Here is a 24,361-nt window from a genome sequence, read left to right as displayed (position 1 = left end):
CTAAGGGAGTCTTGAACTGTATGTCTGACTGTATCCAAGCTGAGCTGATATACTGTGGAAATGTATAAGAAGGGGCTGATTCAGTCATGTGGGGTGTGTATTTACGATGAGGCCCCCATGCACCCCGCTGCCCCTCAGGTCACCTACGATGAGGCCCCCATGCACCCCGTTGCCCCTCAGGTTACTTACGATGAGGCCCCCGCTGCCCCTCAGGTTACTTACGATGAGGCCCCGTCGGGCGATGAGGCCCCCGTTGCCCCTCAGGTTACTTACGATGAGGCCCCGTGGCCCCGTTGCCCCTCAGGTTACTTACGATGAGGCCCCCGTGCACCCCGCTGCCCCTCAGGTTACTTACGATGAGGCCCCCGTGCACCCCGCTGCCCCTCAGGTTACTTACGATGAGGCCCCTGTGCACCGCGTTGCCCCTCAGGTTACTTACGATGAGGCCCCCGTTGCCCCTCAGGTTACTTACGATGAGGCCCCCGTGCCCCGTTGCCCCCCGCTGCCCCCTCAGGTTACTTACGATGAGGCCCCCGTGCACCCCGCTGCCCCTCAGGTTACTTACGATGAGGCCCCCGTGCACCCCGCTGCCCCTCAGGTTACTTACGATGAGGCCCCCGTGCACCCCGCTGCCCCTCAGGTTACTTACGATGAGGCCCCGCGGCCCCCCGCTGAGGCCCCCATGCACCCCCCCTCAGGTTACTTACGATGAGGCCCCCCCGCTGCCCCTCAGGTTACTTACGATGAGGCCCCGTGCACCCCGCTGCCCCTCAGGTTACTTACGATGAGGCCCCGTGCACCCGCTGCCCCCCCGATGAGGCCCCTGCCCCTCAGGTTACTTACGATGAGCCCCTCCCTTACGATGAGGCCCCCGTGCACCCGCTGCCCCTCAGGTTACTTACGATGAGGACCCCGCTGCCCCTCCCCCGATGAGGCCCCCGCTGCCCCTCAGGTTACTTACGATGAGGCCCCCGCGGCCCCCGCTGCCCCTCAGGTTACTTACGATGAGGCCCCCGCGGCCCCTCAGGTTACTTACGATGAGGCCCCCGTGGCCCCCGCTGCCCCTCGGGTTACTTACGATGAGGCCCCGTGGCCCCGCTGCCCCTCGGGTTACTTACGATGAGGCCCCCGTGGCCCCGCTGCCCCTCGGGTTACTTACGATGAGGCCCCGTGGCCCCGGGCTGCCCCCCCTCGGGTTACTTACGATGAGGCCCCGTGCCCCCCGCTGCCCCTCGGGTTACTTACGATGAGGCCCCCGTGGCCCCCGCTGCCCCTCGGGTTACTTACGATGAGGCCCCCGTGGCCCCCGCTGCCCCTCGGGTTACTTACGATGAGGCCCCCGTGGCCCCCGCTGCCCCTCGGGTTACTTACGATGAGGCCCCCGTGGCCCCCAGGCGATGAGGCCCCCATTCACCCCTCGGGTTACTTACGATGAGGCCCCCGTGGCCCCGCTGCCCCTCAGGTTACTTACGATGAGGCCCCGTGGCCCCGCTGCCCCTCAGGTTACTTACGATGAGGCCCCGATGAGGCCCCCGATGGCCCCCGCTGCCCCTCAGGTTACTTACGATGAGGCCCCGCCCCTCAGGCCCCCGCTGCCCCTCAGGTTACTTACGATGAGGCCCCCGTGCACCCCGCTGCCCCTCAGGTTACTTACGATGAGGGCCCCGTGCACCCCGCTGCCCCTCCGGTTACTTACGATGAGGCCCCCGTGGCCCCCGCTGCCCCTCCGGTTACTTACGATGAGGCCCCCGTGCACCCCGCTGCCCCTCAGGTTACTTACGATGAGGCCCCCATGCACACCGCTGCCCCTCAGGTTGGGTGCGTATTCCGCCAGGTCCACTGAGCGAAGCCACTCCATCACCCTGTGGTTCGACCACTGAACCACCTCCGAGGGAGAAGTCTTGTTCTAGCAGGAAATATGAAACATGTATGAGAAAACACAACTAAAGATGTAGGATCTTCATTTGACCTATATTGTCACAGCTACAGTTGAAGTTGGAAGTTTACATACACTTATGTTGGAGTCATTAAAACTCGTTTTTCAACCACTCCACAAATTTCTTGTTACTATAGTTTTGGCAAGTCGGTTAGGACATCTACTCGTCATTTTTCCAACAATTGTTTTACAGACATTATTTCACTTATAATTCACTGCATCACAATTCCAGTGTGTCAGAAGTTTACATGCACTAAGTTGACTGTGCCTTTAAATTTAAACAGCTTGGAAAATTCCTGAAAATTATGTCATGGCTTTAGAAGCTTCTGATAGGCTAATTGACATCATTTGAGTCAACTGGAGGTGCACCTGTGGATGTATTTCAAGGCCTACCTTCAAACGCAGTGCCTCTTTGCTTGACATCATGGCAAAATTAAAAGAAATCAGCCAAGAACTGAAAAATTGTAGGCCTCCACAAGTCTAGTTCATCCTTGGGAGCAATTTCCAAATGCCTGAAGGTACCACGTTCATCTCTACAAACAATAGTACGCAAGTATAAACACCTTGGGACCACGCAGCCGTCATACCGCTCAGGAAGGAGACACGTTCGGTCTCCTAGAGATGAATGTACTTTGGTGCGAGAAGTGCAAATCAATCCCAGAACAACAGCAAAGGACCTTGTGAAGATGCAGGAGGAAACAGGTACAAAAGTATCTATATCCACAGTCAAACGAGTCCTATATCGACATAACCTGAAAGGCCACTCAGCAAGTAAGGTTTACAACTGTAAATGGGGACAAAGTTCATACTTTTTTGAGAAATGTCCTCTGGTCTAATGAAACAAAAATAAAACTATTTGGCAATAATGACCATCATTATGTTTGAAAGAAAAAGGGGGCGGCTTGCAAGCCGAAGAACACCATCCCAACCATGATGCACGGGGGTGGCAGCATCATGTTGTGGGGGTGTGCTTTGCTGCAGGAGGGACTGGTGCACTTCACAAAATAGATGGCATCATGAGGTAGGAAAATTATAGGGATATATTGACTCAACATCTCAAGACATCAGTCAGGAAGTTAAAACTTGGTCGCAAATGGGTCTTCCAAATGAACAATAACCCCAAGCATACTTCCAAAATTGTAGAAAAATGGCTTAAGGACAACAAAGTCAAGGTATTGGAGTGACCATCACAAAGACCTGACCTCATCCTTTAGAAAATATGTGGGCAGAACTGAAAAAGTGTGTGCGAGCAAGGTGGCTGACAAACCTGACTCAGGTACACCAGCTCTGTCAGGAGGAATGGGCCAAGAAATGTTTCACCCAAGTGATTAGTGTAGTGTCAACAACGCAGCCACTGCCAGCTAGCCTACTTCAGCAGTACTGTATCATTTTAATCATTTTAGTCAATAAGATTCTTGCTACGTAAGCTTAACTTTCTGAACATTCGAGACGTGTAGTCCACTTGTCATTCCAATCTCCTTTGCATTAGCGTAGCCTCTTAACTATGTGTCTGTCTATCCCTGTTCTCTCCTCTCTGCACAGACCATACAAACGCTCCACACCGCGTGGCCACACCCTAATCTGGTGGTCCCAGCGTGCACGACCCACGTGGAGTTCCAGGTCTCCGGTAGCCTCTGGAACTGCCGATCTGCGGCCAACAAGGCAGAGTTCATCTCAGCCTATGCCTCCCTCCAGTCCCTCGACTTCTTGGCACTGACGGAAACATGGATCACCACAGATAACACTGCTACTCCTACTGCTCTCTCTTCGTCCGCCCACGTGTTCTCGCACACCCCGAGAGCTTCTGGTCAGCGGGGTGGTGGCACCGGGATCCTCATCTCTCCCAAGTGGTCATTCTCTCTTTCTCCCCTTACCCATCTGTCTATCGCCTCCTTTGAATTCCATGCTGTCACAGTTACCAGCCCTTTCAAGCTTAACATCCTTATCATTTATCGCCCTCCAGGTTCCCTCGGAGAGTTCATCAATGAGCTTGATGCCTTGATAAGCTCCTTTCCTGAGGACGGCTCACCTCTCACAGTTCTGGGCGACTTTAACCTCCCCACGTCTACCTTTGACTCATTCCTCTCTGCCTCCTTCTTTCCACTCCTCTCCTCTTTTGACCTCACCCTCTCACCTTCCCCCCCCTACTCACAAGGCAGGCAATACGCTCGACCTCATCTTTACTAGATGCTGTTCTTCCACTAACCTCATTGCAACTCTCCAAGTCTCCGATCACTACCTTGTATCCTTTTCCCTCTCGCTCTCATCCAACACTTCCCACACTGCCCCTACTCGGATGATATCGCGCCGTCCCAACCTTCTCAAACCTTCTCCAACCTATCTCCTGATTCTGCCTCCTCAACCCTCCTCTCCTCCCTTTCTGCATCCTTTGACTCTCTATGTCCCCTATCCTCCAGGCCGGCTCGGTCCTCCCCTCCCGCTCCGTGGCTCGACGACTCTTTGCGAGCTCACAGAACAGGGCTCCGGGCAGCCGAGCGGAAATGGAGGAAAACTCGCCTCCCTGCGGACCTGGCATCCTTTCACTCCCTCCTCTCTACATTTTCCTCTTCTCTCTCTGCTGCTAAAGCCACTTTCTACCACTCTAAATTCCAAGCATCTGCCTCTAACCCTAGGAAGCTCTTTGCCACCTTCTCCTCCCTCCTGAATCCTCCTCCCTCCTGAATCCTCCTCCCCCTCCCCCCCCTCTCTGCAGATGACTTCGTCAACCATTTTGAAAAGAAGGTCGACGACATCCGATCCTCGTTTGCTAAGTCAAACGACACCGCTGGTTCTGCTCACACTGCCCTACCCTGTGCTCTGACCTCTTTCTCCCCTCTCTCTCCAGATGAAATCTCGCGTCTTGTGACGGCCGGCCGCCCAACAACCTGCCCGCTTGACCCTATCCCCTCCTCTCTTCTCCAGACCATTTCCGGAGACCTTCTCCCTTACCTCACCTCGCTCATCAACTCATCCCTGACCGCTGGCTACGTCCCTTCCAGTCTTCAAGAGAGCGAGAGTTGCACCCCTTCTGAAAAAACCTACACTCGATCCCTCCGATGTCAACAACTACAGACCAGTATCCCTTTTTTCTTTTCTCTCCAAAACTCTTGAACGTGCCGTCCTTGGCCAGCTCTCCCGCTATCTCTCTCAGAATGACCTTCTTGATCCAAATCAGTCAGGTTTCAAGACTAGTCATTCAACTGAGACTGCTCTTCTCTGTATCACGGAGGCGCTCCGCACCGCTAAAGCTAACTCTCTCTCCTCTGCTCTCATCCTTCTAGACCTATCGGCTGCCTTCGATACTGTGAACCATCAGATCCTCCTCTCCACCCTCTCCGAGTTGGGCATCTCCCGGCGCGGCCCACGCTTGGATTGCGTCCTACCTGACAGGTCGCTCCTACCAGGTGGCGTGGCGAGAATCTGTCTCCTCACCACGCGCTCTCACCACTGGCGTCCCCCAGGGCTCTGTTCTAGGCCCTCTCCTATTCTCGCTATACACCAAGTCACTTGGCTCTGTCATAACCTCACCTGGTCTCTCCTATCATTGCTATGCAGACGACACACAATTAATCTTCTCCTTTCCCCCTTCTGATGACCAGGTGGCGAATCGCATCTCTGCATGTCTGGCAGACATATCAGTGTGGATGACGGATCACCACCTCAAGCTGAACCTCGACAAGACGGAGCTGCTCTTCCTCCCGGGAAGGACTGCCCGTTCCATGATCTCGCCATCACGGTTGACAACTCCATTGTGTCCTCCTCCCAGAGCGCTAAGAACCTTGGCGTGATCCTGGACAACACCCTGTCGTTCTCAACTAACATCAAGGCGGTGGCCCGTTCCTGTAGGTTCATGCTCTACAACATCCGCAGAGTACGACCCTGCCTCACACAGGAAGCGGCGCAGGTCCTAATCCAGGCACTTGTCATCTCCCGTCTGGATTACTGCAACTCGCTGTTGGCTGGGCTCCCTGCCTGTGCCATTAAACCCCTACAACTCATCCAGAACGCCGCAGCCCGTCTGGTGTTCAACCTTCCCAAGTTCTCTCACGTCACCCCGCTCCTCCGCTCCCTCCACTGGCTTCCAGTTGAAGCTCGCATCCGCTACAAGACCATGGTGCTTGCCTACGGAGCTGTGAGGGGAACGGCACCTCAGTACCTCCAGGCTCTGATCAGGCCCTACACCCAAACAAGGGCACTGCGTTCATTCACCTCTGGCCTGCTCGCCTCCCTACCACTGAGGAAGTACAGTTCCCGCTCAGCCCAGTCAAAACTGTTCGCTGCTCTGGCCCCCCAATGGTGGAACAAACTCCCTCACGACGCCAGGACAGCGGAGTCAATCACCACCTTCCGGAGACACCTGAAACCCCACCTCTTTAAGGAATACCTAGGATAGGATAAAGTAATCCTTCTCACCCTCCCCCCTTAAAAGATTTAGATGCACTATTGTAAAGTAGCTGTTCCACTGGATGTCATAAGGTGAACGCACCAATTTGTAAGTCGCTCTGGATAAGAGCGTCTGCTAAATTACTTAAATGTAAATGTAAATGTTAAACAATTTAAAGGCAATGCTACCAAATACTAATTGAGTGTATGTAATCTTCTGAATGTGAGGAAATAAATAAAAGCTGAAATAAATCCTTCTCTCTACTATTATTCTAACATTTCACATTCTTAAAATAAAGTGGTAACTGACCTCAGACAGGGAATTTTTACTAGGATTAAATGTCAGGAATTTTTGAAAAACTGAGTTAAAATGTATTTGGCTAAGGTGTATGTAAACTTCCGACTTCAACTGTATATATTGTGTAAACAGAAAACCTCCTATAAACGTGCACACACGTCTCACCTCATCTCCAGGTCTTCTCTTCAGGCAGTTGGGGTTGAACTTGTTGACGTGGAGGACGTGGACAGCACACTTCACACTGAGATGATGGAGCTGACTGGTCACTTTCAGGAACAAGAGGTCATTCTGAGGGAAACAGCAAAAATAAGTATTTCACGTTTGCTTAATTTGTATTTATTTATTTAAGCTGTATTTAAAAAGGAGGTCCCTTGAGACACTGAGACAAAAACTAGTAAAACTACAATGAAAACCAATGAATGTATTTACCACTGTCAAGTACTGAATCATTCTGCCGTCTACTCTTCCCTCATGAAACTGACCCTTGTATTGAGGTAAACCAATGTCATCAAGCCAACCTTTGAGGACAAACAACATGACAACCAATTTTGCCGGATTGATTATACAGAATACAGCACCAAGTTTGCTGAATGTTGAGTCAATATGTTGATGACCTCTACCGTGTCCTGATACATACGTGTGACCCAGATGTGGTCCAGTTCAGAGGATTTCTCAGTCGTTTTGGTGCTGAAGGACTTGAGGGCCAACTGCAACTTCTTCCTGTGCAGTGGATTCTTAATCCCCATTTCCTGATACCAAGATTAAGATTAAGATTAATCCAGGTTATGAACACAATCCCTTTCTACAAGATGAGTGCTGGAAATGACTGGTTTGGAAATGACTAGATTTGGAATCACTTTGCACACTATTTTACAATTGTGATTAAGAGCCAAACAAAAGAGTTTGTCCTGCGTACATTGGTATGACATTTGGTGCGGGAACCTGTAAAATACAAACAATGAGTGAAGCTACATGTGAAATATAGCTCCAAACTTGCTAAAGCCAACAAAGTAAAAAGTCCAGCAACATGAGGACGTGAAAGGAGGAACGAAATGGCTTCTTGAAAACTAGACAGATAGAACTAGATGGTGATAAGAATGATGCATCTAAACAACGACGTTCCCTGAACGATCTCCTTTGCATCTAAACAATGACGTTCCCTGAAGGATCTCCTTTGCGTCCAAACAACGATGTTCTCTGAACGATCTCCTTTGCATCTAAACAATGACGTTCCCTGAAGAATCTCCTTTGTGTCCAAACAATGATGTTCCCTGAAGGATCTAATTTGCGTCCAAACAATGATGTTCCCTGAAGGATCTCCTTTACATCCAAACAACGACGTTCCCTGAAGGATCTAATTTGCGTCCAAACAACGACGTTCCCTGAAGGATCTAATTTGCGTCCAAACAATGATGTTCCCTGAAGGATCTCCTTTGCATCTAAACAATGATGTTCCCTGAAGGATCTCCTTTGCATCTAAACAATGATGTTCCCTGAAGGATCTCCTTTGCATCTAAACAATGATGTTCCCTGAAGGATCTCCTTTGCATCTAAACAATGATGTTCCCTGAAGGATCTCCTTTGCATCCAAACAATGATGTTCCCTGAAGGATCTCCTTTGCATCTAAACAATGATGTTCCCTGAAGGATCTCCTTTGCATCTAAACAATGATGTTCCCTGACGGATCTCCTTTGCATCTAAACAATGATGTTCCCTGAAGGATCTCCTTTGCATCTAAACAATGATGTTCCCTGAAGGATCTCCTTTGCATCTAAACAATGATGTTCCCTGAAGGATCTCCTTTGCGTCCAAACATTGATGTTCCCTGAAGGATCTCATTTGCATCCAAACAACTACGTTCCCTGAAGGATCCCCTTCGCGTCCAAACAGTGATATTCCCTGGAGGATCTCCTTTACATCCAAACAACGACGTTCCCTGAAGGATCTAATTTGCATCCAAACAACGACGTTCCCTGAAGGATCTAATTTGCATCCAAACAACGACGTTCCCTGAAGGATCTAATTTGCATCCAAACAACGACGTTCCCTGAAGGATCTAATTTGCATCCAAACAACTACGTTCCCTGAAGGATCTAATTTGCATCCAAACAACTACGTTCCCTGAAGGATCTCATTTGCATCCAAACAACGACGTTCCCTGAAGGATCTCATTTGCATCCAAACAACTACGTTCCCTGAAGGATCTCATTTGCATCCAAACAACTACATTCCCTGAAGGATCTAATTTGCATCCAAACAACTACGTTCCCTGAAGGATCTCCTTTGCGTCCAAACAATGATGTTCCCTGAAGGATCTCCTTTGCTTACTTGACAAATAACTTTCCAACAATGTTCTGTAAACCAAAATATGTAAGCTGGGTCATTTTTTTGACTATACCTTCTCTAAGTCCTGTGGTGAGGCGGAGAGGAGGGTCTGCCCACTGTTGGCCCAATGTTGGGCCAGAATCACATACTGGTCCAGCCCACTCTCCTCTAGCCAGCAACAGACCTGCTCCGGAGTCCACTTGGAGAAGGGTGTCTTCAAATCCCTGCAAGAGAGGAGAGACAATTGGATCATCAAGACTGGAATATTTTTACTAACTGTAAGTCACTCTGGAAAAGAGTCTGCCAAATGACTAAATGTAAATGCTTTGGCTTTTTTGTATATTCTCTGTCACATGCACATTTAAAAGGATACACTGTATAAATGTATTTTGTGATACTCTCTGTCCCATACCACACAGAGGTCAATGTCTCTCCAGTCCGGGCCAGACGAGGGCTGGCGGTGGCTCTCAGTCCCCCCCTCTTAAACTCTCCAGGCTCAAGGTCCTCTCTCTGCAGGGTGCCAGACTGGGTCCTCCGAATCCTAGGGTAGAGGAGATCGAATACATCATTAGTCATTCACTAAGAATTACACAGTACCTTTGCAAGGCCACCTCCTCTACCCAGGATGACTTGTATCAGATATCTGCCATTTTCTTAATTTTATTTCACCTTTATTTAACCAGGTAGGCTAGTTGAGAACACCTTTATTTAACCAGGTAGCCTAGTTGAGAACACCTTTATTTAACCAGGTAGCCTAGTTGAGAACAAGTTCTCATTTGCAACTGCGACCTGGCCAAGATAAAGCAAAGCAGTGCGACAAATACAACAACACAGAGTTACACATGGAATAAACAAAACATACAGTCAATAATATAGTAGAACAAAAGAAAACAAAAAGTCTATATACAGTGAGTGCAAATGAGGTAAGATAAGGGAGTTAAGGCAATAAATCGGCCATGGTGGCGAAGTAATTACAATATAGCAATTAAACACTGGAATGGTAGATGTGCAAGTAGAGATACTGAGGTGCAAAGGAGCAAGATAAATAAATAAATACTGCATGGGGATGAGGTAGGTAGATAGATGGGCTATGTACAGGTGCAGTGATCTGTGAGCTGCTCTGACAACTGGTGCTTAAAGCTAGTGAGGGAGGTAAGAGTCTCCAGCTTCAGAGATTTTTGCAGTTCGTTCCAGTCATTGGCAGCAGAGAACTGGAAGGAAAGACGACCAAAGGAGGAATTGGCTTTGGGGGTGGCCAGTGAGATATACCTGCTGGAGTGCGTGCTACGAGTGGGTGCTGCTATGGTGACCAGTGAGCTGAGATAAGGCGGGGCTTTACATAGTAGAGACTATTAGATAACCTGTAGCCAGTGGGTTTGGCGACAAGTATGAAGCGAGGGCCAACCAACGAGAGCGTACAGGTCGCAATGGTGGGTAGTGTATGGGGCTTTGGTGACAAAACGGATGGCACTGTGATAGACTGCATCCAGTTTGATGAGTAGAGTGTTGGAGGCTATTTTATAGATGACATCACCGAAATCGAGGATCGGTAGGATGGTCAGTTTTACGAGGGTATGTTAGGCAGCATGAGTGAAGGATGCTTTGCTGCGAAATAGGAAGCCATTTCTAGTTTTAACTTTGGATTGGAGATGCTTCATGTGAGTCTGGAAGGAGAGTTTACAGTCTAACCAGACACCTAGGTATTTGTAGTTGTCCACGTATTCTAAGTCAGAGCCGTCCAGAGTATTGATGCTGGACAGGCGAGCAGGTGCGGGCAGTGATCGGTTGAAAAGCATGCATTTAGTTTCCCCTGCGTTTAAGAGCAGTTGGAGGCCACGGAAGGAGAGTTTTATGGCATTGAAGCTCTACTGGAGGTTAGTTAACACAGTGTTCAAAGAGGGGCCAGAAGTATACAGAATGGTGTCGTCTGCGTAGAGGTGGATCAGAGAATCACCAGCAGCAAGAGCAACATCATTGATGTATACAGAGAAGAGAGTCGGCCCGAGGATTGAACCCTGTGGGACACCCATAGAGACAGCCAGAGGTCCGGACAACAGGCCCTCTGATTTGACATACTGGACTCTATCAGAGAAGTAGTTGGTAAACCAGGCAGGCAATCATTTGAGAAACCAAGGCTGTCGAGTCTGCCAATAAGAATGTGGTGATTGACAGGGTCGAAAGCCTTGACCAGGTCGATGAATACGGCTGCACAGTAATGTTTCTTATCGATGGCGGTTATGATGTCGTTTAGGACCTTGAGGGTGGCTGAGGTGCACCCATGACCAGCTCTGAAACCAGATTGCATAGTGGAGAAGGTACGGTGGGATTCGAAATGGTCGGTAATCTGTTTGTTAACTTGGCTTTCGAAGACCTTAGAAAGACAGGGTAGGATAGATATAGTTCTGCAGCAGTTTGGGTCTAGAGTGTCTCCCTTTGAAGAGTGGGATGACCGCGGCAGCTTTCTAATCTTTGGAAATCTCAGACGATACGAAAGAGAGGTTGAACAGGCTAGTAATAGGAGTTGCACCAATTTCGGCAGATAATTTTAGTAAGAGAGGGTCCAGATTGTCTAGCCCGGCTGATTTGTAGGGGTCCAGATTTTGGAAAGCATGGCCAGCCGTAGAGAAATGCTTATTGAAATTCTCAATTATAATGGATTTATCGGTGGTGACAGTGTTTCCTAGCCTCAGAGCAGTGGGCAGCTGGGAGGAGGTGCTCTTATTCTCCATGGACTTTACAGTGTCCCAGAACTTTTTTGAGTTAGTACTACAGGATGCAAATTTTTGTTTGAAAAAGCTAGCCTTAGCTTTCCTAACTGCCTGTGTATATTTGTTCCTAACTTCCCTGAAAAGTTGCATATCAGGGGGCTATTCGATGCTAATGCAGAATGCCACAGGATGTTTTTGTGCTGATCAAGGGCAGACAGGTCTGGAGTGAACCAGGGACTATATCTATTCCTAGTTCTACATTTTTTGAATGGGGCATGCTTATTTAAGATGGTGAGGAAGGCACTTTTAAAGAATAGCCAGGCATCATCTACTGACGGGATGAGGTCAATGTCATTCCAGGTTACCCCGGCCAGGTCAATTAGAAAGGCCTGCTCGCAGAAGTGTTTTAAGGAGCGTTTGACAGTGATGAGTGGAGGCCGTTTGACCGCTGAACCATTGCGAATGCAGGCAATGATCGCTGAGATCTTGATTGAAAACAGCAGAGGTGTATTTGGAGGGTGAGTTAGTTAGGATGACATCTATGAGGGTACCCGTGTTTACGGATTTGGAGTTGTACCATTAGTATCTGAATTAATATCTCAAAATTAATATCTCAAAATAGCCCTTCCTGTGTACGTGTGTGTGTCTTCTGTACAGGTACTCACTTCCCCCAGAGTTTCTTGATGCCCAGGTGGTTCTTCTTGTTCTCTGGGGAGACAGGAGACTGCTTTCCTGAGTCCACTCCAGACGACAGGGGGGACAGGTCCGACTGCGTGGACTCATCCAGTCTCTCCGACTTTCCTATGAGAGCAGGAGATTATGTTAAATAAGTACTGTACTACTATTTCAAACTGTTTAAATCATTTCCCTACTGTTCTCTTCATGAAAGTAAGTCATGCAAAGGTTAAGGGACACTGTATTTATTTCATTCTTTAGGGCCTACATTTAAGGTCTATGCAGGACCCACACATTTCAAGTAGATCATGCCAAAGGTTAGCCCAGTGTGAAGTGAAACAGGAAAGCATTAACATTGTTTGTGCGCTCCAACATTTTCAGTATTTATAAAGCCATTTTTACATCCGCAGATGTCACAAAGTGTTTATACAGAGTGCTTAATGCAATTTAAACGCTGTCTTAGCGGATGCCAATTCAAATCTGTGAAGACAAATTCCTCTTTTGCATATTGAATAAAACTATTTCACACAGGGAAATGAAATGACAGCATGAGGCGAATGGGTTATCATGTTGCATCTATAGTCGTTTACAGTGCATGGTTATGCCAGTTCAGACAAGGTCTGTGCAAGCAACCCAGCCCTGCTTTTGAGGGTAGTCAGCTTTGGGAGGGGTGCACTGCAACACCATTCATTTATGTGAGAAAAACAAGGGTCAGGCATAATCCGAGACGCCTCTCTCTGACTCACTGAGGGTCTTACACCCTCCAGCACAGGCTGGAGTTTAGTCACAACTTTAATCCATAGTGAAAACAGGGGCTTGGTGCTTTGACATGCATGGGGCTTCTGCCAGAGTAGTAGCATGGTACCTAAAGCTGGAGCGCTGGCACTCCTGCAGCGGTCTTCAGCCATAACACAAACAGAAAGCCACGCAAAGCAAAAAAAGAGGACAGGAGAAACAGAACAGCAGCAAACCAAGTGAAAGATTAGTTCAGAGTGAGAGAGAATGCAGAGAATAGCTGCCCCAATACAAACCAACCACAGTATGAGAGAATAGTGAAACAGTGCCATTGTTGTAACAAGCCATAGAAGTGTATTTAAGCAATAAGGCCTGGGGGGGTGTGCTATATGGCCAATATACTAAGGCTAAGGGCTGTTCTTATGCACAACGCTACGCGGAGTGCCTGGACACAGTCCTTAGCCGTGGTATAATGGCCATATATCACAAACCCCCAAGGTGCCTTATTGCTATATATATATATTGGTTACCTAAGTAACTAGAGCAGTCATGTTTTTTTATTGTCAGCCAATCAGCATTGAGGACTTGAACCAACTGGTTTATAATGATTTATTTATAGTATAGTATTTATAGTATACACCCTATGAAGATTTTGTTATTTGTTGTTTGAAACATTCTAGTAGGCTGTTTGATAAAAACCACAAGTAGCAGTGTTTTAAGATGTAACTTACTTAGGTTCAACTCACTGTCCTCGCTATCGTCAGGGGACAGCTGGACTGGTGTGGCATACTGCTCTTGATCCCCATTCATGTCAGGTCGAGATAGCTTCCCTGGTAGGGTCTGATATTTGTTCATTTCCATGTGCCGATTCTGTAAGTGGGGGAACCATGGATACAGGCAAGTCACGAGTCTATTCAAAATTAAATTAAATGGCATCTGTTGACATTTGATTTCAGTTGAACTGCTACTACTGTACATTACAGAACACAAGAATCAGATTGATATTTTTCCCTTTCATGACAATATCACTGTAAATTCAATTGGATTGCCATTGGAGTCACAAGTGTTCAAGAAACAACAGACAAAAGGCTAGTTTCATAAGCCTTAGAGGCATTGAGAGTATGATCGCTACTACATTTGACAGTTTCAGGTCAACCCTTGGCTCTGTTCAGGTCAGCCAGGATAAAGTCAGCTTGTGAGAGGTTAAGGGTTAGCAGCTCTGGTGAGATCATTCAGTGGAAAATACCTCTGAAACCGCTTCAACTGGTTGACCCACTACATGCTACAGGAGGGGGACCGTGCATGAAGAGAAGACACACACTGTTAGTAGACTGATGTATTGACAGTATCAACTAAACAACAAAAGTGTGAGAATGCGTTTGTGTGTTTATCACTTTTTGTTAGGTTAACAGCCATCAGAAGCGTATTGGTTATGTATTGCTGTTAGAGCACGCATAACGTTTTCTAATGTGTTTGGTCAAATACAAATGAAGCACATGCTGCATGTCTAACATGGATATATTAGTCTTAAAGTTCAATCAAAACACAGCAAAATCATGAAACCTTTGGTAACGATCTGCTTTGTAACTCCTCCAGGCTGCTTGAAAGCATCTGTGGTTGGGACCTATTGAGAAAAACAACAACATTGAAACCCAACTTGCACTACAAGAGTAAAGTATTTTAATTTGAGTTACGGGTTCAGTACAGTAGAATTAAGAGTTGGAAACTCTTAGTTGGTGCTCTTCGTGGTCTGTGGCACTACCTCCCAGAAGGGATTGTGGGTAATGTGATGTGACAGGCTGGGCTCTACAGGAGAAGGAGTCTGAGAGGGCTGTTTGTGCCAGGCGGGGACATCACAGTGACAGGGTCACTCACAGCCACTTTAGCGGGCCCCTAATTAAAAGACAACCAAAACAAAGAGCAGCCTGGCTGTCACACCCACACAGCCTCAGCTCTACTTGCCATGGTCCGTTGTGGAAGCAGCCAGCATCGCTCGGGGAGACCATCACCATGGACGTCTCCAGGGAGGTCTGGTTACTGTGGCAGAGGGACAGGTCCAGTAGAACACAGTCAACTTGAGGGAGCACGGCTGGAGCAAAAGGTGTGTGTGTGTGTGTGTGTGTGTGTGTGTGTGTGTGTGTGGTGTGTGTGTGTGAGAGAGAGAGAGAGAGAGAAAGTGCTTGCAAGTGTGTGGGTGTCCAGGGTAACATATGCCCTTCATGCACGTGTGGTCACCCTCTCCTAAGTACATGTCATTTTAACAACAGCAACAACAATACAAAGCTGTTGGTGAATTCTTCCTCCATGTGTGTTGAGTCAGTGTTTTTTGTTTGTTTGCTTACCTAGAGTTCAGCTCTTTCTGGAAGGATGAGGAAGACCTTAACAGAGGAGAGGAGCACCTGGAAGACATCTGAGTAGGGAGAGATCACACAGAGGACACACTTTAGACCACGAGGTACTGGGTATGCACACTGAACAGTCTGCTAATACACTGCCATGGTATGTGAGCGCAGAGGCATGGGGGTGTACTACTACTCAGTGCTTTAGGTCTATTCTATGAAAATATGTAAGAGTAGGCAGGCACAAGCACTGAGTACTTGAGAAATGCAGGTTGTAGTAGTACTGTGTTTAGTGGTTCCCAGAGGAGGAGCACGTAGAGGTCTCTTACCTCTGAACGGATGATGTCTGAATGAGCTTTATGTGTGAGAGCTCTCATCTTCAGACTCCCACTCAGTTCCTCCTCACTGCTCCCAACAAGGAGCTTCTCACTGGTCACTAAACACACACACACACACACACACACACACACACACACACACACGTAATGCAGTGCTATGACCATTATCATTCAATGCATACCATCTTCAACATTCTTTGAATTATTTACAAAGCTTGTTTGAAAAATACTTGAATGTTTATTACCTCTGAGAGTGTGTGTGTATAAGCAGTGAGTGTGCCCTGTTTTAAAGCAGTGAGTGTGTATATGCAGTGAGTGTGTATTACCTTGTGCGAGGGCCATCACCTCCTTCATCTTCCTGTACTGTCTCAGGAGAACAGTGAGCTCCTCTATGTGACGGTCCTGACACAAATAGAGAGGACTTCAATAACATACCTTCACTTTGTACAACGTCAACAAATTACAATATGTTAATTCAATGGTGGGTCTCATCCTGAATGCTGATTGGTTAAAGCCGCATTCCAGCCGGTGTCTATTCCACAAGTTACCACCGGCTAAATTGATGACGTTAAAATTCCTATTTACTCTGTTCCATCTGACTGCGCAATCCAGTGATTGTGTTAGCTGTGTTGTTCGCTAGTTCCTCTGAACAACAGTGTCCTGACGAGAGAGCACATTTTTATGCCACGCAAAATCGCGCCTCATTAACTCATTGTTATGGATGTATCCAAATAAATGTCACTAGAAAACAGCTTAAACAAATGCAAATGCAGCTACTGTTGTTATTCTTTTTGATGTTTGACGTGACTGTAAGTTAGCTGTAGTTGGTTAGCTAACAAGGGATAAGAACATTTCCAGGCACTATGGAACTGGAACATTTAGAACGAACAACTGGGTCAAGTCCATAGATACAGAATAAAAAGACTGAACGACTGGGTCGTGTCTCTGGTAACTGAACCAATAGAACGAACGACCAGCAACCCTAGATTTGTGTTGGAACTATATCTTGTGGAAGGATGAAATAGTATGAATAAATTATTCAAAATAACAGTTTTAATGAAAATATGTCAATCATTATTTGAATATGTTGGTAACCTGTTTAATAAAAGTGATAATGCCCTCGAAGCCGGTGTTTGGAGGATATATTGGCACGGTTTGCTCGCCCTCAACGAACATATCCTCCAAACACCGTCTTATCGGGCATTATCAGCTAAATAACACAATATACACACTATTCAACTGAGTTTTTAAAACATACTTTCTCTTCATTTGCCGCTAACAACGACTCCATCCCCATTTTCAACCTTTGGAATTCTTGGTCTGAAAAATGAAAAAAAAATGTTTTTGTGAATCACGAGAGTAATAATCTAAAAAAAAGAGCTGGTGTAAGGGCTTTAAGGAAAAAAATGCCAGGGCCGATTTCTGGTCCCCGTCCACCCCTGAATCAAGTTGTAGTCATGAGCTCATGAGGCATTTATAAGTTATATTTTTCAATGGGTATGTCATTAAATGAAATGACAATTGGCCAGCTTTATCCCAAATCTTGCAGATTGCACCTTTAAATTCTGAAAGAGAACAGGGCTCATATGTTTGGCCTAGTGACCTTGGCTTCATAGGTGACAAAACGAGAGCTAAATGAACAGCCCTATGGGAAAGAGGAGTGACTGTTCTCATGAGTGTGAGTATGAGGAGTATGTGTCAGAGCTTCCCTCCCCTCCTCCCCCTTCTCTCCTTTGTAGCTGCCAGGGCTGATGGAATGGGTGTGACAGACATGACAGCATGCCAGCGTGGATTAGACAGCAGAACAGAGAGGCAGTGACGGCAGAGCAGAATTGCACCAGGACCACAATTACACAAGCTTAGTCAGACTAGAGCCTTACATTGGTCTGTCAGCAGTCTCCTAAAGACCTCCACTACAGCAGGGGGCAGCATAGAGTAAATAAACAACAGTGGAGGGGGCAGAGAGAAGGCATTTGTTAGGTATTATTTGAACGAGGCACCATACCTAACATCACACATGCAGTTGACTAGCTTAATGTCAAATTCGATCTCGAAACAACCATAACTTGGGTTCAATTGGTATCATTAGTTCGTATTATCAAATGTCAATGTTCAAAGTTCCCCCCTGCTCTGACAGTAGAATAAGCATTAGTGGATGATATTTAGTTTGAGGTGGACCCACTGTATTAATGACCCTATGCATTCAAGTGTCAGTCCCCTGGTGTTTGTTACTGATGATGTATGATGTGTGTTTGACAGGTAAGGTTACCTCTCTCTGGATTCTCATTGGTCATTGGGCCTCTGGAGACCAGCTGGCTCTGAAGGCCCTCGATCTCGGAATCTTTGGAAGACAGTATCTGCTGTAAGTCTGCTATCTCCACCTGTAGAGAGAGGGTCACGGTCAATGGAGTGATCCAAGTCAATACTGCATGTCTACAACCACAGACACCCGAGCCACGGCTTTGTTCACCACGTTACCATCTAGAAGATGGAGACTGACACGTGCATCAAATCTGGGATCGAGACACTGATAAAAAGCTTCTATCTCCAGGTCATCAGACTGTTAAACAGTCAACACTGCTCTGAACTTTAGTCAGTGTTACTAGCCAGCTACCCCTAGGTACTCTACCCTATGCTTTAGAAACTTCTGCCCTATGTACATAGAGTCATAGAACACTGGTCACTTTAATAAAAGGTTAAATATTATTTTACCCACTTTATATATATATACTGTATTCTAGTCATGGCTCATCCTATATAACTATTGCTGTACAAACCTTTTCTATTCATATACTGTCCATAACGTCTATACACACCACTATGTGTATAGATGTTGCTCGTTCTGATATTCTTGAATTGTTTTTATTCCATGTGTTTTGTTTATTATTGCTAGGTATTACTGCACTGTTGGAGCTAGAAACATAAGCATTTTGCTGCACCTGCGATAACAACTGCACATCTGTGTACACAACCAATAAACTTTGATTTGATAATGACATCAGTCTGTAAAGCTGAAGCGTTACAGTTTACGTGATAGAAATGTAAAGGTAACTTCTGATTGAGATGACATATGCAGTGTTTACCCTGAATAAAGTCTCCACTAAAGTGGGAACATTGCCTTTACATTTAAATCAAGCTGTAAAGCTGAACTTCTGCGATGCGGATGGAATAGAGCCCGTAGTCTCCTACAGATATACAGTGGGGCCTGAAATTATTGACACCCTTGATAAAGATGAGCAATAATGACTGTATAAAATAAATCATTCAAATACTGAGTTATATTGTAGGCACATTTTTGGGGGGGAAATTACACTGAGTGTACAAACATTACAGTGTACAAACATGTACAAACATCTGCTCTTTCCATGACAAACTCAGCAAAAAAAGAAATGTCCCTTGTTCAGGTCCCTGTCTTTCAAAGATAATTCCTAAAAATCCAATTGACTTCACAGGTCTTTATTGTAAAGTGTTTGAACACTGTTCCCCATGCTCGTTCAATGACTCATAAACAATGAATGAACATGCACCTGTGGAACGGTCGTTAAGACACTAACAGCTTACAGATGGTAGGCAATTAAGCAATTATTACAGTTATGAAAACTTAGGACACTAAAAAGACCTTTCTACTGACTCTGGAAAAACACCAAAAGAAAGATGCCCAGGGTCCCTGCTCATCTGAGTGAACGTGCCTTAGTCATGCTGCAATGAGGCATGAAGATGTGGCCAGGGAAATAAATTGCAATGTCCGTACTGTGAGACTCCTAAGACAGCGCTACAAGGAGACAGGACGTACAGCTGATCATCCTCGCAGTGGCAGACCACATGTAACAACACCTACAAAGGATTGGTACATCCGAACGTCACACCTGCGGGACAGGTACAGGATGGCAACAACAATTGCCAGAGTTACACCAGGAACGCACAATCCCTCCATCAGTGCTCAGACTGCCAGCAATAGGCCGAAAGAGGCTGGACTGAGGGCTTGTAGGCCTGTTGTAAGGCAGGTCCTCACCAGACATCACAGGCAACAACGTCGCCTATGGACACAAACCCACAGTCGCTGGACTCGACAGGACTGGCAAAAAGTGCTCTTCACCGACAAGTCGCAATTTTGTCTCACCAGGTGTGATTGTCGGATTGGCATTTATCGTCATGGTCTGGGGTGGTGTGTCACAGCATCATCGGACTGAGCTTGTTGTCATTGCAGGCAATCCCAACGCTGTGCGTTACAGGGAAGGCATCCTCCTCCCTCATGTGGTACCCATCCTGCAGGCTCATCCTGACATGACCCTCCAGCATGACAATGCCACCAGCTATACTGCCCGTTCTGCGTGTGATTTCCTGCAAGACAGGAATGTCAGTGTTCTGCCATGGCCAGCTAAGAGCCCGGATCTCAATCCCATTGAGCACATCTGGGACCTGTTGGATCAGAGGTTGAGGGCTAGGGCCTTTCCCCCAGGAATTGTCCGGGAACTTGCAGGTGCCTTGGTGGAGGAGTGGGGTAACATCTCACAGCAAGAACTGGCAAACCCGGTGCAGTTACACAATTAGACATTATTTACCATTCATTTCTATTTGGCACAGAATCATCTGAAACAAACTCAAAACGAACTGTAATGCAATGGGACTTGCGAGTGCTGAAGCGTGTAGCATGTAAAAATCGTCTGTCCTCGGTTGCAAGACTCACTACCGAGTTCCAAATTGCCTCTGGATGCAACGTCAGCACAGGAACTGTTTATTGGGAGCTTCATGAAAAGGGTTTCCATGGCCGAGCAGCCGCACACAAGCCTAAGATCACTATGCGCAATGCCAAGCGTCGGTTGGAGTGGTGTAAAGCTTGCCGATATTGGACTCTGGAGCAGTGGAAAAGCTTTCTCTGGAGTAATTAATCACTCTTCACCAACCCGACGGATGAATCTGGGTTTGGCGGATGCCAGGAAAACGCTACCTGCCCCAATGCATAGTGCCAACTGTAAAGTTTGGTGGAGGAGGAATAATGGTCTGGGGCTGCTTTTCATCATTTAGGCTAGGCCCCTTAGTTCCAGTTAACGCTATAGCAAAAATGACATTCTAGAGTTTGTGCTTCCATCTTTGTGGCAACAGTTTGGGGAAGGCCCTTTCCTTTTTCAGCATGACAATGCCCCCGTGCACAAAGCGAGATACATACAGAAATGGTTTGTTGAGATTGGTGTGGAAGAACACAGAGCCCTGACCCTAACCCCATCGAAAACCTTTGGGATGAATTGGAATGCCAACTGCGAACCAGGCCTAATCGCCCAACATCAGTTCCCGACCTCGCTAATGCTCTTGTGGCTGAATGGAATGTTTCAACATCTAGTGGAAAGCCTTCCCAGACGAGTGGCTGTTATAGCAGCAAAGGGGGGACAAACTCTATATCAATGCCCATGATTTTGGAATGAGATGTTCGACGAGCAGGTGTCCACATACTTTTGGTCATGTAGTGTAGCTCAGAATTTGAATTTATTTTATACAGTCATTATTGCTCATCTTTATCAAGGCCGCCAATAATTTCAGACACCACTGTAGTTCCAAGGTGACAGGGCAATGATGTCTTCCTCAATTAGGAAAATCATGAGAGGGGTGTGGTGCATAATTCCTGATTAGGTCCTTAGTGTCATAGGGAGGACAAACAAATACTGATCAATTCAGTATGAAGTCAATAAAAAACTTTAAACACTAGGTAACTATCCACACAGACATGGGGCAGCAATCCTTATCTAGTAACACAATGGGTTAAGGGTTGAGCAATGGGGCTTGGAATAAGGTGCAGTAGTAGACAGAAATGGAGAATGAGGCTGGATGAGAGCAGTACACTTCACCACTGCAGTACAAATCAGCGGTTGAAACTGAAATTATTTTAGTTCAATCATGTAGAACAGAACCATTTTTTGTTCCATTTTACTGTTTTGACCTGCAAAATAAAGTGTTGAACTTGTTCGAACCCCCCAAAAAGAACAGATTTATATTGTTCCTTTCTAAACACATATATATATTTTTTACATTAGCTCAACATTAAATTACTTCACCAATCAGTGCGGATGGAGCAGCTTGCTATGGCGTGGGTAAGCTATAGTTGTTTTAGCATAGGCAGCCCAGCTAGCACAGTGAATCTGGGCCGATTACGGATGAGAGTCGGGGCACTCGGATGACAGTCACACTCGGCCGTAGAGTCACATATGGCCCGAGTCTGGGCCGCCTTCTGCAGTATTAATAATGGCTAGAATGCGGGGATTAAGTTCGGGTCGATTCCGGTGTGAGTTATCTGGCCCTAATGTATTACTTGGGGCTCGGGCTGATTGGGGCTACTCTCTGGCAGATGATTACACGGGCTGCTTTATATAATGAACCTTTCATTATTTATTTATTTTTTCCATATTTTCCTCATCGTTTCTGTATTAGAAAATACAATTAACATTTAAGTTAAATTCTTTAAGAGTCCTGTGTAGTATTTTAGTATTTTGATACTGTGCAAGGCAATAAAAACTTTGTGGATGGAAACTCGCAAGTGGTGCAGTGGTTTAAGATACTGCATCGCAGTGCAAACTGAGTTTCTACAGATGCTGGTTTGAGACCCATGCCGGCCACGACCGGGAGACCTATGAGGCGACGCACAATTGGCCCAGTGTTGTCTATGTTTTGGGAGGATTTGACCAGCCGGGATGTCCTTGTCCTATCGCGCTGTAGCGACCCCTGTGGCGGGCTGGGTGCATGTACGCTGACAAGGTCACCAGGTGTATGGTGTTTCCTCTGACACAAGATGTTTTTTTTGTGAATGGGTATAATTTCTATGTATAAGATGTATAATAGTCATGTTTAAAATGACTAAATCGTGGTAATTTTGTATACATTTGTTTAAATTTGCATCGGGATTCTGGTAAGATGCCGGCAAATTCCGGTCGGCGATTCTGGGCAGTCATTCATTTTGATTCCGGGCCGAGTCTGACACCTGATTCCGGGCCAATTCAATCAGTTCTGGCCACTTCTGGTCCGATTCCTAATTGCGAGCTGGGAGCCAAATTTTGCGGGTGGAAGAGAGCGAGAGAGGGCTTGGCGCGCTGGGCATTATGAAATACATGATCTGAATTAGGCCCACAGAATTATACCTACAGAGGAGTGACTTCTATGGAGGAACTTTGAATGTCTTTGAACTTCCGAGGGCTGGCTTAAAGTTGGACCAGAGCTAGCTAACAAGCTTGTGTGTGCAGAGCGGCACCAGAATTAAAAACACGTCTTACCTTTTTGTAGTTCATAAATCGAATGTGAAATATGATAACTATAGTATCCATAACTAGCATTGAAAAATGGAATCCATTCTTCTCAAATTAAAAATCTCTCCCTAATTTATGAATCACGCTTGATGTCAGTAGACTACAGTAGCCTAAGCTTCGGGAAGGGGAGGGGCAGATTGCCTACACATGCACACACACTGGCAAAGATTTTCAGACACTGGAATACGTTTCTGAGTGACAGAGTGAGTGCTTTGCATAGGCGCCTTGAGTTTGTGAGACTGAAGAAAATGTATGGAACGTAAATAACGTTATTATCCAGTTCCCATGTTTTTAAAACAGTTCTGGAACAGTATAGATCACTTTTGTTCCCGGTTCGGATTCTGTTCCTCAAAAAAGTTTGTTTGGTTCTGTACCCTGAACCGGTTCCAACCCCTGGTACAAACCCAATAGACCACATGCACATTAAAAAGGGAACCTCACTAATACAATAATAAAATATGGGTAAGCATGGAGGTCAGTATGGTGATTGTTTGCCTGCCTGCCTGCCTAGGACAATTCTGGCTTAACTGCCTGAAGCCTGTGGATGGTAGTCAATGACCACAGAGACTCCTATAGAGGGTCATGCACTTGGTCAGTGAACTCAATGGTTGGAAGTCTCAGAGTCGATAATCTACCCTTCACACCCACACAAACAAACACTTGTGAGCCGTCTCCTCTGGATGAGCACAGCATATAGATAGATCTTCTAAACATGGCAGTCTGTCTGCAGCCTGAGACATGTACGTATCGCCCCCCTCAACCCCCTTCACCTCACTTCTGCAGAACCCGTACATTGAATAACACATAGCAATTGGAGCATGCTATGTTCTGTATTATTAGTTCTTGGTCGGAGAGGACGGGGGAGTAAGAGTGAGCTGTCAGATCGAGTCAATGTTAAAAGCATTGTTCGCTTGGTCTCGCTCTTCCCTTTTCCCGATTTGTTTTGTTTTATATATTTTTTTCTCATTCTCCCCATAGATATAGAAAACAAATGTACATATCCTTATTTTGAAGGAATATATACAGTGCCTTGCGAAAGTATTCGGCCCCCTTGAACTTTGCAACCTTTTGCCACATTTCAGGCTTCAAACATAAAGATATAAAACTGACTGTATTTTGTGAAGAATCAACAATAAGTGGGACACAATCATGAAGTGGAACGACATTTATTGGATATTTCAAACTTTTTTTAACAAATCAAAAACTGAAAAATTGGGCGTGCAAAATTATTCAGCCCCTTTACTTTCAGTGCAGCAAACTCTCTCCAGAAGTTCAGTGAGGATCTCTGAATGATCCAATGTTGACCTAAATGACTAATGATGATAAATACAATC

The 24,361-nt window shown here is 46.3% G+C and overlaps 1 protein-coding gene across 11 annotated transcripts in view; it reads right to left on the bottom strand.

Annotated features, from left to right (window-relative positions):
- LOC115115357 (liprin-beta-2-like) overlaps positions 1–24,361 on the bottom strand; it is a 110,226-nt gene that overhangs the window by 2,202 nt on the left and 83,663 nt on the right. For 10 of the 11 annotated variants that reach the window (XM_029643849.2, XM_065022395.1, XM_065022397.1 and 7 more), the window contains 17 exons: positions 18,008–18,119; positions 17,619–17,651; positions 16,997–17,058; positions 16,065–16,140; positions 15,730–15,836; positions 15,404–15,471; positions 15,024–15,098; positions 14,625–14,685; positions 14,308–14,343; positions 13,793–13,931; positions 12,317–12,452; positions 9,356–9,484; positions 9,017–9,167; positions 7,255–7,366; positions 7,047–7,135; positions 6,783–6,905; positions 1,781–1,906 (listed from right to left, as the gene is read on the bottom strand). In XM_029643849.2, coding sequence (XP_029499709.2) covers positions 1,781–1,906; positions 6,783–6,905; positions 7,047–7,135; positions 7,255–7,366; positions 9,017–9,167; positions 9,356–9,484; positions 12,317–12,452; positions 13,793–13,931; positions 14,308–14,343; positions 14,625–14,685; positions 15,024–15,098; positions 15,404–15,471; positions 15,730–15,836; positions 16,065–16,140; positions 16,997–17,058; positions 17,619–17,651; positions 18,008–18,119 — 1,635 coding nt within the window. The remainder of the gene's footprint in view (positions 1–1,780; positions 1,907–6,782; positions 6,906–7,046; positions 7,136–7,254; positions 7,367–9,016; positions 9,168–9,355; positions 9,485–12,316; positions 12,453–13,792; positions 13,932–14,307; positions 14,344–14,624; positions 14,686–15,023; positions 15,099–15,403; positions 15,472–15,729; positions 15,837–16,064; positions 16,141–16,996; positions 17,059–17,618; positions 17,652–18,007; positions 18,120–24,361) is intronic. The other variant, XM_065022396.1, reaches the window with a different exon arrangement.

Source organism: Oncorhynchus nerka, linkage group LG9a (assembly GCF_034236695.1).
Source record: "Oncorhynchus nerka isolate Pitt River linkage group LG9a, Oner_Uvic_2.0, whole genome shotgun sequence".
In the NCBI taxonomy this organism is placed as follows: domain Eukaryota; kingdom Metazoa; phylum Chordata; class Actinopteri; order Salmoniformes; family Salmonidae; genus Oncorhynchus; species Oncorhynchus nerka.
This window is presented reverse-complemented; position numbering and strand designations above follow the sequence as displayed.